The sequence below is a fragment of the Triturus cristatus genome, chromosome 11 (assembly GCF_964204655.1).
Source record: "Triturus cristatus chromosome 11, aTriCri1.1, whole genome shotgun sequence".
NCBI classification, from domain to species: Eukaryota; Metazoa; Chordata; class Amphibia; order Caudata; family Salamandridae; genus Triturus; species Triturus cristatus.
In genome coordinates, this window is record NC_140594.1 from 567,444,196 (window position 1) to 567,460,974 (window position 16,779).

The following is a 16,779-nucleotide window of genomic DNA, read 5'->3' on the forward strand; positions in this document are numbered from 1 at the left end:
GCCAAGGCTTGGAGCAAGATCCCCCTCAGGACCACACCATCGCTTCAGCAATTCAGAAGAGAACTAATGACCTGGAGGTTTGAATGATCAAACCTCCATGTAGCAGCAACCCACTCCAGCACCTCGATACCCTCATGGGTGATTTGCAGTACTCTATCAATGTTTGATTGATGTGGGGATAATTAGCAGTACATGGTGAGGGTGCAAGTTCTAGTTACCTTAGGGCACAAGTTCTAATTTCTTGTGATACCTATAAATGCAGAATTTCTATGCTTTTATGCGTATAAAATCTCAAAAACGATAACATCCCGGTAACCTTTGGTTAGAGAATTTCTACTTTTTTTCTAAATTCTATTTCCTAACTATAACATCCATGTTAGCTTTTGTTTTTTTCAGCGAATTTCAACGGTTTTATAATGCTATTTCCTAACGATAAATTTTCTGTAACCGTTGTTTTTTCCTGCTAATTTCTTGGGGATTTTTTAACATAAAGTAATATTTGATTACCATATGCTAATCCAACCACTGCTTCAATCGGCCTTGGACCGTGCACGGCTGTGGGTTGGCCGCAGGGCCTGCAGCCAGCTGCACGCTGTGCTCCGCCTCTGGCGCACTGCGTGCTTGGCCACATGGCCAGGCCCTATTACCAACCCCCGCTGGCAATGAACCCCACACTGGGCATGGCCTTTGGCAGCAAAAGGGAAGGGGGCACACAGCCCCCCCTCCCCGGGCCGATTTTGGCCCCAAGAACCCCATCCCCAGGGGCGCGGTCAACATGGGTGGGTGCCCTGGTGCCCACCAATGGCACCTACCACTCTATTTTGGGGGGCCGTGGGGGGAGCCCCAATGCCCCGGCAGCTGTACCAGCTTCCTGCCTCCAGCGGGACCCGGCCTCGCCTGCAAGGTACAGCTAGAAATGCTGCTCCCTCTGGGCAGGAGCAATCTTTTCAACTGTTTCCCTGCCCACTTGAGATTGGGTTGGGGCTGCATGCCCCCTCTCCCTTTTTAAATCTGGCCTGACCCCAGGGGATGAGATCTCTTGGGCCAAAATCAGTCCCGAAGGGGTGCTGTGTGCCCCCTCCCACTTTTTTTTTTAAGGCTGAGCCCCCCCTTCCCCCTTCTCAAACTCAGCCGGGCCCGAGGATGGGCTCCCCGGGGTCAAAATGGCATGGGGAGGGGGGGTCACATGCACTCTCCTCCCCCCAAATATATATGTATTGTGTGTCCCCCTCTGCACCCCCCGTACCTGACCCAGCCGGGGGGCATACAAATCCAAGCACTGGAGAATGCAGTTGGTTTTTTTCCCCCCACAAGTCCTCAGAGAATTTGCAAAAAAATAGAAAAAGTTTTTCGTCCCAGGCAAGGTTCCCTGTAGGATCCCACCCTGAGGCCTAGGGGTTCAGGGTATACCTACCCTGCCCTCTTGTGTGTTTGTTTTTGCCTTTTTTCTTGGGACTCGCTGAGTCCAGGTCCCAACATGGCTGCCACCACTTCCTGGTTGAAGTGGTGGTAGCCAATCATGCATAGCATTACTGTTGTCAGGTGGTTCCATTGGTGTGGATCCACGTCTCTAGTTCTATATAAATCTTTTTTCTTTAATAACTCCAAAACTGCTGAACAGATTTAATCCAAATTACAAAAGCACGGTTTCTGGACCAAGATCTAGCTTTCTGCCAAATTTGGTGTAAATCCGTTCAGCAGTTCGGACTGTAGTTGTGTCTAAAATCCCTATGAGAAATTGCATGGGCAAAACACGTTTTGGGACTGACCCTTTTTCTTGGGCCCAGCTTGACTAATTACCTCTAAACTTTCCAGACAGCAGCTGAAGTGAGTGGCAAACTAGTTTTTGGAACTTTTGTGAAGATTCGTCAAACGGCGCCAAAGTTATTAGCAAAACAAAAAACACTTTTCCTGTGGAAACAGGTCCTAACTATCACTCTCTACTAGTGACTACCAGAAGGTAATATATATATGTGTGCGTGTGCTTTTTATTAGGAATGTTTTGAAACACACGTGACTAGCAGACTGTAGGCCAGATATAAAACTGTAAGTCATGCAAGAAACTATAAATAACCCACCCTGCCTTGACTGTACAAAATGTTAATGACCAAAGAATTTTTAAAAAAAATAGGATAACTTAAATAGTTAAAATTGTTTTGGGGAAAACTTCAGATCTCTACGCATCATTTTGGTAATTCCGAGAAACGATTTCCGTATATATAAATATATATTCGACATCCACTAGGCAGTCTGCATGAGCAAGTTTGGCAGATTTCTTCATTTGCACCACAAACTTTGTTTCCCTTGGAATAAACCTTTTCCTTTATCCCACAGAACTATGAGTGTTTTGTTTTCCACCTTAACACTGCTTTACCTGCATTTCTAGGATGCCAAGCAGAAATGTTTAATACTTACATGATTTCAAGTTTGTGGTTGCGCATGCATTTCGTGGGTCGACCTTCCTCTCCACAGTCTCATTGCTGCGCTGAAACCTAGAATTGCGAAAATTATGCCATACTACTACATTTCTGCAGTTCTAAATTCCCCAAGTGGGCACAAATGCTGGCAGATCCTGGTTCTATGAGTCGGGAGGAAGGCACGGGACGTTTTCGTGCACCTAACTTTCAATTTAGGTGAGCCAAAAACTTTGTGAATAAGTCTCTCTTTTGACAGGAGTAACATTTGCCATTGTATCTGTGGGCGTGGAACCGAAGAACCTGGGAACCACAAAATATATCTATAAATGCAGTTTATTTTTTATTTGTCTTGACTGTGCTTTTTGGAAATCTGCTAGGATCCTCATGAAAACGTATCTACAAGTAGCAGCGATGGCCTGCTGGACATAAGTATCCCCTCGTAGTGTTGACAAGTGTGATGAGTGAACACAAGGGAAATGGCAAGCAAGATAGCAGCCGAAATGCAATTGCTGAAAGCCCTTTTGCAAGGCCTGGATGATCTCTGTAAGTGGCTTTCATGGCTGTCAGCGGGAAGTCTGGCTGTCTGCCACAGACCCTGGTCTCGCAAGTACAGAGAAAGGTGAACCAAGGTGGTTCTTAGATATGGCTGCGCAGCTGTCGAAAACCTGTTGTTACCAATTCTTTAATATATAAATAAAGTGCGCTTTGACTCCTCACTTCATTCTATTGGCAGTTTGTTGTAGATACCGCCTTCATTTTTGCTTGCATTGCTTTGAATGAGGGACTATTTTCTACGTCACAAGTACATCGAATTATGATGACACATCAAGCAGTTTAGTGCGTCATTGCCCACCTTCTATGGAGTGCTTGCATTTCAGTGCATGACTGATTATTTTACAGCTGAAAAGTCCACTGAAGGGTGACACCTCAGATATTTTATCGTATGTATGCATTGTATATAGATAGCCTTATTTTTCTACTCTGCAGAAGCCTTTTAATTTTTTTTTAATATATAATGATATATTTTGGTCAGGACTCCAAATGCTAGCCTGCCTAATGGCTTTTCAAATGCATTTTAAAACAGTAATGCAGACTATCTGGGACACAGTTGCTGGTGCTTGTAGGTGTAAAGGGACTCCGTCTGATGAACTGAAACAAGGAGAACCTCAAAAATGCACCCACAGAGTGCACAAGGAGGGAAGCTTGAGCTACTGAGTGCGGCAAAGCCCTGGAGACAGGTGCCGCAGTGGTTAAGTAAACACAGATGCTGCACAACCAGGAAAGATTTGCATCTGTGACTGAAGTCTGTGGCTGTATGGCGAGCAGTGCCTAGTTATGTAGGATCAGTTCGAAGCTAAATTTGTTTGTATTTGAATATGACAGCAAATGTGAGCGTCCTATGCTTTAAATGTGTGGTTATTGGACGAAGGTTTGTAGAAGAATGTCCTCCCCTAGAAAAACTAAGTGAAAAAAGTCATTCAGTGAGGTTACTGCATTTAACCGTTTTGTTGCACATGGCAGCTTTTTTAAGCTTCGGTGCAGAATGGTATAACCTGAAAAAGTAGGGTGATGTGAGTGTTGTGGGGGGGACGCCTCATATTTCTTGCACTGATGGTGTCACCACTACAATACCTTTATCTCTATACCATTACCTTACGGTAGTACCCCGAAAGCCGAACTAGCAATACAAGCCAGAACAACGTGTGTGTCCCCTAGTGGCATGTGCCGCCTAAGTCTCCCACATAACGAGGGCTGAAAAACCGCATAAAAAGGAGAGTAAATAATGTCCTAAAAATGGAAGTAGAATTGAGTTATCAACATCATATGGCCTGACTCCTATCATATTCTATAGTGTTTCTAGTATTAAGTATGCCACAACATAATATGCCTTCGTTAAACCAATATACTGCAAAAGTAGGATTCTATGGGGGTAAGTTCACCACACATTTAAATCAAATGCTTTATAAAAAGAAGTCTGTTCTGGCGGTGTTACCACCTAATTTCTGTATGCTTTAGCACAGGCTGCTGTGCCATTCCAGAGAATAACACCATCTCATTGTGTGGCAGTATATCATTGGAAAGAGATAGCAACAGCCCATATTAATGATGCAGACAATATTTTCAAGGCAGTGTTGTTTTTTCCACTATGATTGTAGACTATAAAGGTAAAATAACTTATTTTATTTGTAATTTTGTCTGTTCTGTTAAAATCTCTAAAAAAAATTCACTTGAAAAAATGCATTGCGACAGGTGACACAACAGATCAGGGAACAAGTTAAAACCTCCTTTAATACAATCTGACAAGTTAAGTAGGCCATATCACAGCAGGGGTATCGCAGATTAGACCAACAACTGGAAGGGAAGGCATTGCCAAAGCAAACTGCTTTGGGTATTTGTAAAAGCAGTAGCTGTTTGGATTGCTAATCAAGGACTTTCTTAAGCAAATGCCCTTCTTTGTCTGCACATCTGATTCATGAAATCTGTGTCTTAATAGTTGCCACAGCCCTGCATTGCCGGGGTGCCATGGGCCCATTTCAAGCAAACACGGTGCTTTGCCTGCGCCACAGTTGGGTAGCAAAAGACATGCGTATCTGGAGTGCAGCGATCGCCTGACAGCCCCAAGGCTAGTGCCAAAGCACTTGTTGCATTGATGACAGTTGTGCTGGTGTGGGACAGAAATATCTTGCAGGGCTGCACATGCCATGAATGTAAAGCATTATGCCCTTTATACATCACTTAACTCAGACTTGCCTGTAAATGTGAGGATTCTAATATTGAAAGATCCAAAACGGCTATGTATTTTCATTTAATACAGACCTAAAGAATGGGAATGCAAAACCTGCCAGAAAAGAGATTATCAAAGTACTTACATCCACCTCCCACCATTCCAACGATGTATATAACCCATATGATTGAATTTGCTGCTGCTCTTTGTGGTGTTACAAAGCCGCATGCACTTCCCTCAATTTCCGCTTGCCCTGCCCTATGATCTTATTTCATGTGCATCACATTTAAGTTCCATTCTCCACTGAGTCATGCTGCCTGGAATGTTTGTTAGCGATCATCTTTTTTCCTCCACACAACCCATCTTCCTGCCGCCATGCACCTCACTCTCAATTTACTTACCTCTGAAAACCTCTGCAGAGGCTAGGCTTCAAAGAGAGTCAAATGCTTGATTTTGATCGCTGGTTCATGCGCAAGTTATTTTGGTTGTTTCAACTGTCTGTCTACATGCTTGTTTTGTTCTCAAAAGAATGCACTCAACTGGATGATCCCAGGCTTAGACTATTTAAAAACATTCTAGTAGATGTAGCAGAGAGTACCTCAGGCCTTCGGCACCAGAATGAAATTCAAATTTGTCGTTAGGCCCTGCTACCAGTCCCAAGTAACACTACAGTCCTCTACCAATGCAACATGAGCAGCGTTGCAGGATTGCTCCACCAGCATCGTTGATAGATTATTTTCATCCAGACAGGAATCTGTGTCAGAGGTCCTCTCCTCCAATGGAACACAATTGTATTGCTTGCTCAAAGCATGTTTGCAGATCCTGGGGCTGGCGAGGGTCCTCCAAGCATGACCTGAGGTTTTCCTGGAGCCTCAACAAACTCATAGATGGAACCTCCTTCTTTCGATTCTGTTGATTGATCAATTTAGAAGACGCACACAAACAAATGGCATTTGATCATGCGTTCCGTGTGGAAGAAGAGTATATACGCTTATGAGCAGGGCCGTGCCTCTCAACTGTCTTGTAAAATAGAAGAAATGATAAAAGGCATCCCTGACTTCTCTGTGTCTTATTGAGGAAAGAGCTGAGGGCACACCTCTTCTCTTTAAAGAACAGTACATTGGGACACCGTCACAGTCCACTTCTGCTGCCAGAATCTATCTTCCCCTCCAATGACCTATTGGCTGCATCTTTGCCTAAGGCCATGTACAGTCTTCGGCGGAAAAAGAGTGAGTATCCCGAGCCTGACCCTCTGCATAGACAAGGCTTTTAAGACACTTCACCCTGAAAGGTTTGACACATTAGAACGGACATCGCATCAGTGTGGTCTCCTTTGATTACAAAAAAGTCATCCAAGGCCCCTCTAGGACTGAAATGCATTTATGTTCACTATCAAAAAGACCCCTTTGTTCATCTGGATGCTGACCACAAAAGTGGGAAGACTGGACTGACATCACTACTAGGAACAGCGCTCTTTCCCTCACAAAGGAGATCTCAGAAAGTGAAGAATTAATGTCTGAATGACTTCAAAACTCGTGTATGTACTTCCTGTAGTCGCCAAAGGGATTGTTTGATCTTTGAATACTGAACTATAACCTCGACCTCCAGCAAAAAATCTAACTATCACTGAGTCCCACAACAAATCTTAATAAACTGTTCGGAAATAGTAAAAAAAAAAAAACATTCAAGTACCCAAGAAACAGTTAATGTAGGTTTAACAACCAAATGCTGTAGGTCAGACAAAATTGTTTACATTATCCAAGGAAAGAAATCTGCCAAGAAAATGATACCTGAGAGAAATCTGTCAGTCTTTTTAAACCAGGGTGAAACCAGGCAGATTCACTGTTTAGGACACTGGCATGTGAAAATCAATAGGACAGCCCTTTTCACAAACGGGATTTTTTTTTTTTACACTAGGCACTGCTAAAATTCTTCTTTGGTGGTTTATGACTGATTTCGGGAAACAAATGAAGCTCATCTCCCTGGAAAACATTAGTTCTTACTTTTTGATTTGTTTGTTTTGCTTTTTGAACCCCCCCCATCCACTGATACCAAAACTAGTCTTTGGACTAAGGGCCACATGCACAATATTTAGGAAGTGTGATTTCCTAATTGCGATTCTTACGGAATCACAATTAGCAAATTGCAATTCATAATGTAAGAAAACGTAAATGTTTTTAAGAATGATTCCTATTGGGTCGCAAATCCACCTACTTCATGAATATTAATTAGGTAGGTGGCAGTTTGCAACCCATTAGGAATGATGGCCATCAATGGAATGGTGGCCTGCTAGGGTCAGCAGACCTGTGATTGCTTTTTAATAAAGCAAACTTTTTTTATGCAGCCTGCTTTCCTTTAAGCTTGAAGTTTCATGTTTTAAGAATAGGCAGTGGTCCATGGAACCACTGCCTCCTCTTAAAAATTTTTTTTTTTACATTCTCAAAGGGGAAGGGGTCCCCTCGGGACCCTTTCCTATTTGCAAATGGTTACCACTACCTTTTAGTAGTCAGTAACAATTGATTGTTTTGCAACAATAATTCGGTCACAAAACATTCATACATAGCACTGCAATTCAGTATTTGGAAGGGTCACCCTATACACGCCCTTCCAAATACCGAATCGCTAAACTGAATTGCAATTCGGTAACAGGTTACCGAATTGCAATTTAGAAACAAATACTGGATCATAACTTTGGCATTTGTACATATGAAAAAGCATTTTTGCGGTCAGAAATGTCCCAATCGGGCAATTTCCAACTGCAAAATGTATATATGGCCCTAAAGCACCCACACAAATCCCCAAACTAGTCTTGCTACAAATCCTTTGGAGTCGATCCTGGTTGATTTTTAGTTTTAGACAGTTCCCAAAGATTTCACTAGCTCTACAGGTCTCCCAGGAAAAAAAAAGATGATCAATCACTGAATCCTGACAAAAATGTAATTTTCACTGAGACCCTACTGTTTTTCTCAAACCCAGAGGCAGACATTGAACCTGTACAGGACGGTCCGGAATTATGTAAAAAATGAACAAATAATGCAAACTCTCCACTGGTTTGGAAATGGTCAGGTGGGCATTGGGTTTTAAATACCCATTCATAATGGTTAGGGGAGTAAATCTGTCCTGTTTGCAAATGGCACATTCAGACTTATCAATGCTTTTAAGTTTCACCTACAGCGCACATTCACTGTCAGCAAAAGGAATGTGATCAACCGTGATTTGTGCATTTACCTTTTAATACCACACAGTTAACTTTGCACTGCTAAGGACTTTCATCATGCTGATTTTATTGCGGCAATCTACCCAAGGCGTCTGTTGCCTTGTCATGTGGTACACCGAGTCCTCTTGAGTAGAGGGTGGAGACGAGCTCCCCACCCCCCCCCCCCACCGCCCCCTGATTTTCAACCAAAAGCTAGGTGTTGGCCTTGTTTAGAACATCACCTTAGCACACTTCACAGCACCATCTTTGTTAGCGCTCTAGCTGCCCACAGGGTGCTGACAACATCCAGTCCGGCTATTTAATGGACACCGGGGTGCGGGCATGAGGCTGGTGCACCAAAGGTGCACCAAATGTAAGCCCTACTGCACCAGTCCACGCCCGTCCAGGACCAGGGGCAAGGAACCCTTTCCTTTTTAATAAAACTAGGATCTGCTACACAACGGAACAATTACACACGCTGAAAAGCATGAAAAACAATCCATGCTATCATGTAATCATCCTTTGTTCTGATGATATTAAATGTGAGAAGTGTAAAGTACCTACGAATAACTCGGCTTCATATGAAGACACACACAGCCCTAAAAGAAAAATGACTAAAAACAGAAACTATCCAATATATATGCTCAACTGCAGATCACCAGCTAAGCATATCCTGGTCTTGTTCACTTTCCTTGAAGATGAACAACGAGAAGCTATGTTTCTTACATAGACCTGGCTCAAAGAAGATTCTCTACCTGACATTGCAGTGACTCTGCCTCGTGTCTTCACTATAGCCAGATGTAATAGGGAAGGCAACAAAAGGGGAGGGGGCGTGACCATAATCTATAAAGAAGAGTACAAAATAAAATGGGACCCAGTATCAGTGCCTGAACGTCAAAGTTTGCCTTTCGCGATGGAGCTATCTGCGACCTTCATTTTCACCGGTCTTTTAATCTACCGACCCTCAGGCTCCACCAATCATTTTACTTCAACTCTCCCTGATATTGTAGCGGAACATAGCCTAAAAACTTCCAGTTTCACAGTCCTATGGTATTTAAGCCTCCACTTTGAAAACGCAGAGTGTGAAGCTTCCAAAAACCTGACATTAGATTTTAGAGGCACTACAGCTAACCCAGCAGGTTAAAGGCCCCACCCACAAACAAGGCCACTTACTGGACCCCATTTTTCCGAACATACTTGAATTGACTACAGAAGACCCAGCCGGGATCACTTGGGCAGGCTACAAACTCATACCTTTCCAAGTAGGCTATAAAAGTATTAAAGCCCTTTTGCCTCCCAAGCTCCGACTGGACACGATAGCCTGGCTGGACTCACTAACTAACTCTATCCCCAAAATGGCAAGAAACATTGCTAGTAGCTACAGGAGCTTTGAGAACTGGTAGTTGAAGTCCCTCAACAATCTAGTACCTGTCAAACAGCAAAAAACGAAACATCTAGGGGATAGGTCTCCCTAAATCTCACCTAAACTCTTAGTATTAAAAAGGGAGGCAAAAAAACTAGAGAGACTATGGAGGAAAAAATATAATGTAGCTGATCAGGAAATCTGCAAAAAAGCCCAAAGAAATATCACTATGCTATAAGGAAGACAAGAATGAACTACTTTGCCTCCAAGATTTACAACGCAGCCAGTTCCTCCAAGGAATTATGTAATCTAGTAAGCAGCATGACTAAACCAACAGATAGCAAATCAAGCCCTCCTCTGTCAGACAGTCGCTGCAATATGCTGGCTTATTTCTTCCTCAATAAAGTCAAGAGCATTCTCCTAGCTATGAAAGGAGATGAGGAAGCTAGGAATTGTAAGGTATGGTAACACAAAAAATTGTATAAGTTCCCCAAAATGACTACAGAAGACACCTATGAGATCCTCAATTCACTCAAGTCAGGCTCACTTCTAGACCCAGCACCGCCAGGCATTATGCTAACTAGAGGAGAGGTAGTTAATAGAAGGCCGACAGAGATGCTCAATCTTTCCCTGTAGTCCGAAACCGCTCCAACAGCATGGGAGCATGCCATTGTGAAGCTGCTGCTAAAAAATAAAACCTTCCTCAGACCCCTCTAAATGTGACAGCTATCGCCCTATCTAACTTCAACCCTGACCTAGTAAAATACTAGAAAAATTCATTAATAAAAATCTCTGACATTTTTCACTGCTCTCAGGCAGGTTTCAGACTCAATAGTAGTACCGAAACTGCCCTATTAGCAGCTACAGAATAACTAAAAGCCATCTTAGATCAGGGAGGGACTGTGGATCTGAGTGCAGCGTTTGTTTCGGTCTCTCATACTCTGCTTGTAAGAAGACTCAAGAAAGCAGGGATTGCCGGATCTGCACTCAATTGGCGTACCTCGTTCCTCCAAAATAGAACTTTTCAAGTATGTGAGAAAACTGCAAAATCAGAAATATATCTCCTAAAATGTGGGGTTTCTCAGGGTTCCTCACTAAGTCCGACCCTATTTAACTCGTATGTAACCTCACTTACAGAAATCACAAAAGACTAGGGCTTGTCCTCCATATCTTATGCGGATGATACGCAGAACATCATCTCGCTCTCTGCCCAATCAGGCAAAACCTACAACGTGCTTAGTCCATGTCTCAAACACGTGCTTAGAGTGGATGGTACCTAGCAGCCTAAAATTAAATAGCGACAAATCAGAGGTGATGGTAGTGGAAAACAACCCAAGCAGATGGATGGAAGTCGATAGGGCAAAATGTCTGGGCGCTCTACCAATGCCAAAACCGGAAGTCGTCAAGGGTCTGGGCTTTTGGCTTGATGATATACTTTCCTTGACTACCCAAGCAAAAAAACTAGCAGCAGCTTTCTTTGGGCTACTCACAACAGTGCAAATGGTTCTAAAATGGCTACCCGAATAATCACGTAGGTTTGTGGTGCAAGAATTAGTCATATCCCCCCCTGGACAACGGAAACTCCCTGTATTTGGAAAGCTCCAAAACTGTCATGAAAAGATTACAGGTAGTCCTGTCTTGTGTTCCCGATATAGCCCATTGTCGTTTTCCCTATGGTAGCCTAATTATGCACGTTTTAGGGCGCTTTTGCATTGCACACATTACCAAATATCACATTTGTTTTTGTGCCACATTATATGTTCACGCATAGTTAGTACATGTTTTTGTATGTTGTTCTTTTCCTGGGAACAGTCCATGCAAGGTCAAACAACATTGCTCCTTGTTATTCTCTGTGGTCAGACACTAGAACCTAGACATAATAGAGAAACCCAGATGCTGTTTTTGAACACACGTTTTGTCATATAACCCTGAACATGTTATTTTGAAAACACACAGAGGGCAGACTTGCAAGCAGAGTAGAGGTTCTGAGATGAGAGGGCTGCATCAGCCGAGATGTAGAGCAACTATCTATGTATGCTAAGGTATGGGGTTTGGCACTAATCCCAGAGGTCTATAATCATTTAGCTTCTGCAATGAGGGTGGGTTTAGGCAAATCTTTCAGCTAATATGACAGGACTTTTTATTGTATATGGTCTTTTGGTCTTTTAATCATGCTAATGACATTACTGACCTGCATTTATTTTCTTTTAGTGGCACAGATATTGCATGTTAGAGCAGAATAATTTAAATAAATATTGTAAGCTTCTTTCGTGTCTCTTTTCTATGAATTATGGACAAGTACGAGTGAGAGAAAGAAAGGGGATGATCTGCTACCACCATCCCTGAGAGGGTCGAGATTGATGTGTTCTGGTGTGCCAATTCACTTGTCTCTCTGTGTTCTGGTGTGCCAATTCACTTGTTTCTCTGGGAAGCTTAGGAGGGCAAGTGAGGCACTATAAGCTAGTCGGATTCGGGCCGATAGGTACTGATGTGGTATAGTGACTCAATCCCTACATGCTGATGTTCAGTGGTCCCAAGCACAGTTATGTTCCTGAGCAGAAACCATGCAACAGTCCTAAATGCAGCTGCATGCATGTTATCCAAAATCCTTAAATTTCACTCTGCCACTGTGGCTATTGCTAGGCTACATTGGCTGCCTGTGACCAAAAGAATTCGGTTCAGGGCCCTGTGCCTAGCACACCAGGCCATATATATAAGGGGCCCAATGCTAATTTGAAAACTTCTCACTCCTTACAACACCGACAGGATACTGTGCACCACCATCCAGCTGTTAATTGTTGTGCCAGGAATAAAAAGAACCAGAAGCAGAGGTAGTTCTTTTGGTTTTATAGCTCCCAAGCTTTGGAATTCACTCCCACAGCACATCAGGAAAACTGCGTCTGAACTCAAATTCAGGAAACTGCTTAAAACCCATCTCTTCAACTAATAATTCCCACTCAGCTCTCATCTGTTGCTAATTTAGCGCTGGGAGACCCTTCTTGGGTAGCTACGCACTGTATAAAACCCTATGAATAGAACAGAATAGAATATTGTTCTAAAAAAAAAAAAAATCTTAAAAAATGCTTAGAGCCCACCCATTACTTAACTTTACTTAACATTGGTTGGCACCCATGTCAATCTGGTTTCTTAGCATACTATTGGTCAGTGCCTCATTTTCGCCTCAGGCTTCCTCCAGGGCTTTGAGTCTACATTGGTTCCATATGTTCTCAGACAGTGGAGCTGATACACTCCTTCTAGGCAGGCTCTCCTGTGTAGGCTGCAGTCCAGCAACTCTTTCTTCCAAGAGGCACGGCACTCCTTCTCCAGGCTGTCCAGTATCACTTTTAGAATGAATTTTGACACTGCTTCGGTTCTCCGTATGCTAGGAGGACAGCTGTCTGTAAACTCTGGGCCTGGAACCCAGTGATTCCTCAGCTGTATCCATGCACAGCTCTTTCCTTGGTCAGTGAGGGATCCTGGAACCCTGGACTGGCCACGGAGACCAATTTGACCTCTTCTTATTCTCAAGTGTGACCTGTCAACTCTTGTGCACAGTTTGAATTTTAGGGAATCCTCCAATCACAGGGTGCATGATCACTGCAGGAACAGCTTATTTCATGGTCAGTCCCTTCCTGAGCTGCCCCCAATCAGTTCAAAGGAAAATGTTTACTTTTGCCCAGAGAGGAAACCAAATCCTTGGAGAGGCAGATCAAGTAGAAAGAAGGGTCAGGGCTGGTATTGCTTTGGCACAGAAACAACTGGCTACCTACAAAGACAGGAATATGCCAACCCAACACGGAGGACAGTGTAACCCTCTGCAGTTAGACACTGAGGGAAGGGAAGGAATGCAACAGTGCAAGTGTCCCCATTAAGAGAGAATTGGGTAGCCGTGTCCAGAGCCATACTGTATTGCCACAGTTAATCAGAAGCCAAGATAGATTCACTGCTGCCCCCAGCCAAGCATGACCCCAGGCTCCACGCTCTTCTCGGTACACATATCTTTCACTCATAAGCTGCAGAGCCAGAGTGAAAGTTAAGGAAGGCTATCAGAATCTTTTAAGCATTGGAGGCTGGTAGGCATCTCCCCCTGAAGGAGATGGCTGTGTCCCTTCACTACATATTACATCATCACCCATCCCACAAACGTCAAAGCAAACAAGGGGGTAGCCACTCTGTCAAGGTTTTGGTACACACGTGAACCTCGAGGGCAGCTCCATGGAATCAGTCCAAGCAAAGGGGTTGGCTGACAGAGAGCACACATGATTATCCGTCTTACAGGACAAATAACTTTAAAAAAAACTACAGTCACCATACTGTGAAAACAGCATAGGGCAGAGGGGAGTATGCTCTCCGTAGTCTTGTTGGGGAATTATCTGAAAATAAATGGTTGGGAATTGGCAAGTTTGCTTCTCAGACAATGGCTACTCAAAATGGACTTTTGGCGAATCCTATTCTATTCAATCCTATTCAGTTTGCTACATTTAGAAAAATTGAAATCTTTTGTTGGGTGATAGCTTCCTTCTTCGCTTACCAAATATTGTAAGTGCTCCTGCTTTGACTGCATCAAACTGCCACGTTTTTTCTCTGAAGAGCAGCTTTAGCTGTATGTGCTAAGCTGAAAGGAGCGACTATTGCTCCCCCTCCCTTCTATGGGAGTGAAAAGCTCTGTTAAGGTGGGAATCGGATATCTGAACATATTGTCTAAAATATGTTTTTAAGGCTGATGCTTTTGTTCAGAGTTTTTCTATGAGTCAGGGAAGTTTCAAAGTATTGCACCTACATAGATCTGCCTCTTGGTGGATCACGTCTGGAAACGCTTCATATCTGTCCTCGTTCTTGCTCTCTCCACACAGGTTCGAATATCTCTTCAATTTTGACAATTCTTTTGAGATCCACGATGATATTGAGGTTCTCAAGAGGATGGGGATGTCCTATGGGCTGGAGTCGGGGAAGTGCACAACGGACAACCTGAGGCTTGCACAGGCGCTGGTGCCCAAAGCATTGGAGAGCTATGTGACCGGTAAGCAGTGCAGATGATCTATATTGGTTTAATTCATTATTGTCATGGGTTGAAACAATTAAACGGGCTTTTGCAGGGAGGAATGCGTAAAGTGAGTTAATGTTGAAGAGGCTGTCAGATTTGAAATGACATGGGCAGGTAGTATTCCCATTTTAGTCTTTGTCAACTCACAATGCTCACTTTTTTCTTCATCTACTTCTATGTCACATTTTCTTTCTGTCATCCTTTGACGGGCTCCCCTGTTAAGCAGAATAGCTCTCCTGCGTTGTACAGTTCCTTTGTGTGCTCCCTTTGCCACCATGAGCCCAGCCAATGATCTTTGATAATCAAAATCGGCAAATCACCTACAATGCCATGATTTGTAAAACTATTAATGATGCCCCACATTATTGAGTAACAGACAGCTCTGTGTTTGTAGGTGTCAGTTTCATTGTATTTTTATGATTATTGTGTCACTACTCCCTGGTCCTCTGACCATTTAAAGGTCAATTTCTGCACTGATTTACACCTCAGAGGAAATTCTCCTTAGGCCAACCCAGACTAGCCAATTTCAACCAGAACAAATTTTAACCAAGGATGTCTGCTTCATGGTGAATGTAGCACGCACATTTATTTTGGACTAGTTGGAATGGGCAGAGTCTTCTTTGGAACTCTACATAAATACATACATAAATTTGAATGAAAGTGAAAGGAAGGATGAAGTTTCATGAACTCTAATCGGGCCTTATTGGACAGGTTGGGGAATTTCATACAAATGTACCCTTTTCATGTAACGACAGAAAGCATTGTCAGACGTAAACTGAATCTGGTGAAGCTTGTAAGCTTCCGGTCGGTGCCCCAGATAATGCCAAGGAGACGAATCGTGGCATTGTGCCAATGTTATTTTGTGAACTACTTAACGTGCCAGGCAATTCAAGCAACATCTGGGGTAAGGAAAAGTCCTGTATTTTGTAAACTTTCTCAATGGAATTTGAACTCATCACTTATCAAATTAGACATTTTTCAGACTTCACAGTGATGATGAGTTGATTCCAAACAATTTAAATCTTCTAGTGTGAGATTTTCTTCCTAGTTGCACAGTGTTAAAATCTGTTACAGAATAGTGCACTGTTTTAGAAAGTAGTTAACATCTTTAATGCATTTGGTGTTTGCACGCATATAAATCGCTTCTCGGTGCACCAGGGGCGTATAACTAAGCAGAACAAATAACAGGCTCACCCTGCAGCTGTGAGACTCGAGGTTTGGTGCAGAATATCCAGCGACTGTCTGTCTCGACATCCTTGTCCTGGTATGAATGCTGCTGGGAATATCCTGTTGGCTTCCCCCTCCTTCTATGTCGTCCAAGCCTCACTGTGGTTTGGATAGCTACCAGGGAGGAGGTAGAGAAAGGTGAGAGCAAAGTGGTGATTCCATGTGTACCTAGCTTTTTTGGTACTATGCCTTCAAATGAAAAGGTATTGAAAACATGAGAAGGGACACAAAGATGCACTTTATATTATGCGTAAGCGTGCTTTCAGCAACTGCACACAAAGCTCTTTCAACACACTGAGACACACACACATTCAAAACAGCCACTAAATAAGCAAATGTTTCCATTTACATCAGTGCAAAGTAGTCCCCTCTACAGGTGCACAGTTCTGCACACACTTGCAGACCCATGGATGCTGTACAACAGCAAATATGTCTCACAACACCACATACACACAGACATACACTTTGTTTCCGCCGCACCTGCATTTACATACTATCTCTCCTACACACTTGTAAAGCACAAGTATACAGTAAACAACACAAAGTACACCAAAACACTGAAACAAAAGTACAAAGAGCGCACCGATTGGATGACGTTTGAAGCAGGGGATGGAATGGGGAGGATGTTGGCAAAAAGGAAAAGCCTCATATTAGGGAGCTTGCGATCGGGTGGAAGACATACTTTGCCACAGGGACAGGGTTACACGGATGAAGAAGAGAGAAGTGAAACATTTGGAAACAATGGAACTAATGCAGTGGGTTGTGAAGAGGGCAGTCCAGAGAGTTGGAAGTGTAGGAGGCATCGAG

The 16,779-nt window shown here is 43.2% G+C and overlaps 1 protein-coding gene across 1 annotated transcript in view; it reads left to right on the plus strand.

Annotated features, from left to right (window-relative positions):
- TFDP2 (transcription factor Dp-2) overlaps positions 1–16,779 on the plus strand; it is a 421,645-nt gene that overhangs the window by 308,373 nt on the left and 96,493 nt on the right. The window contains exon 9 of the mRNA XM_085633640.1: positions 14,555–14,721. Within this exon, the coding sequence (XP_085489766.1) occupies positions 14,555–14,721 (167 nt within the window). The remainder of the gene's footprint in view (positions 1–14,554; positions 14,722–16,779) is intronic.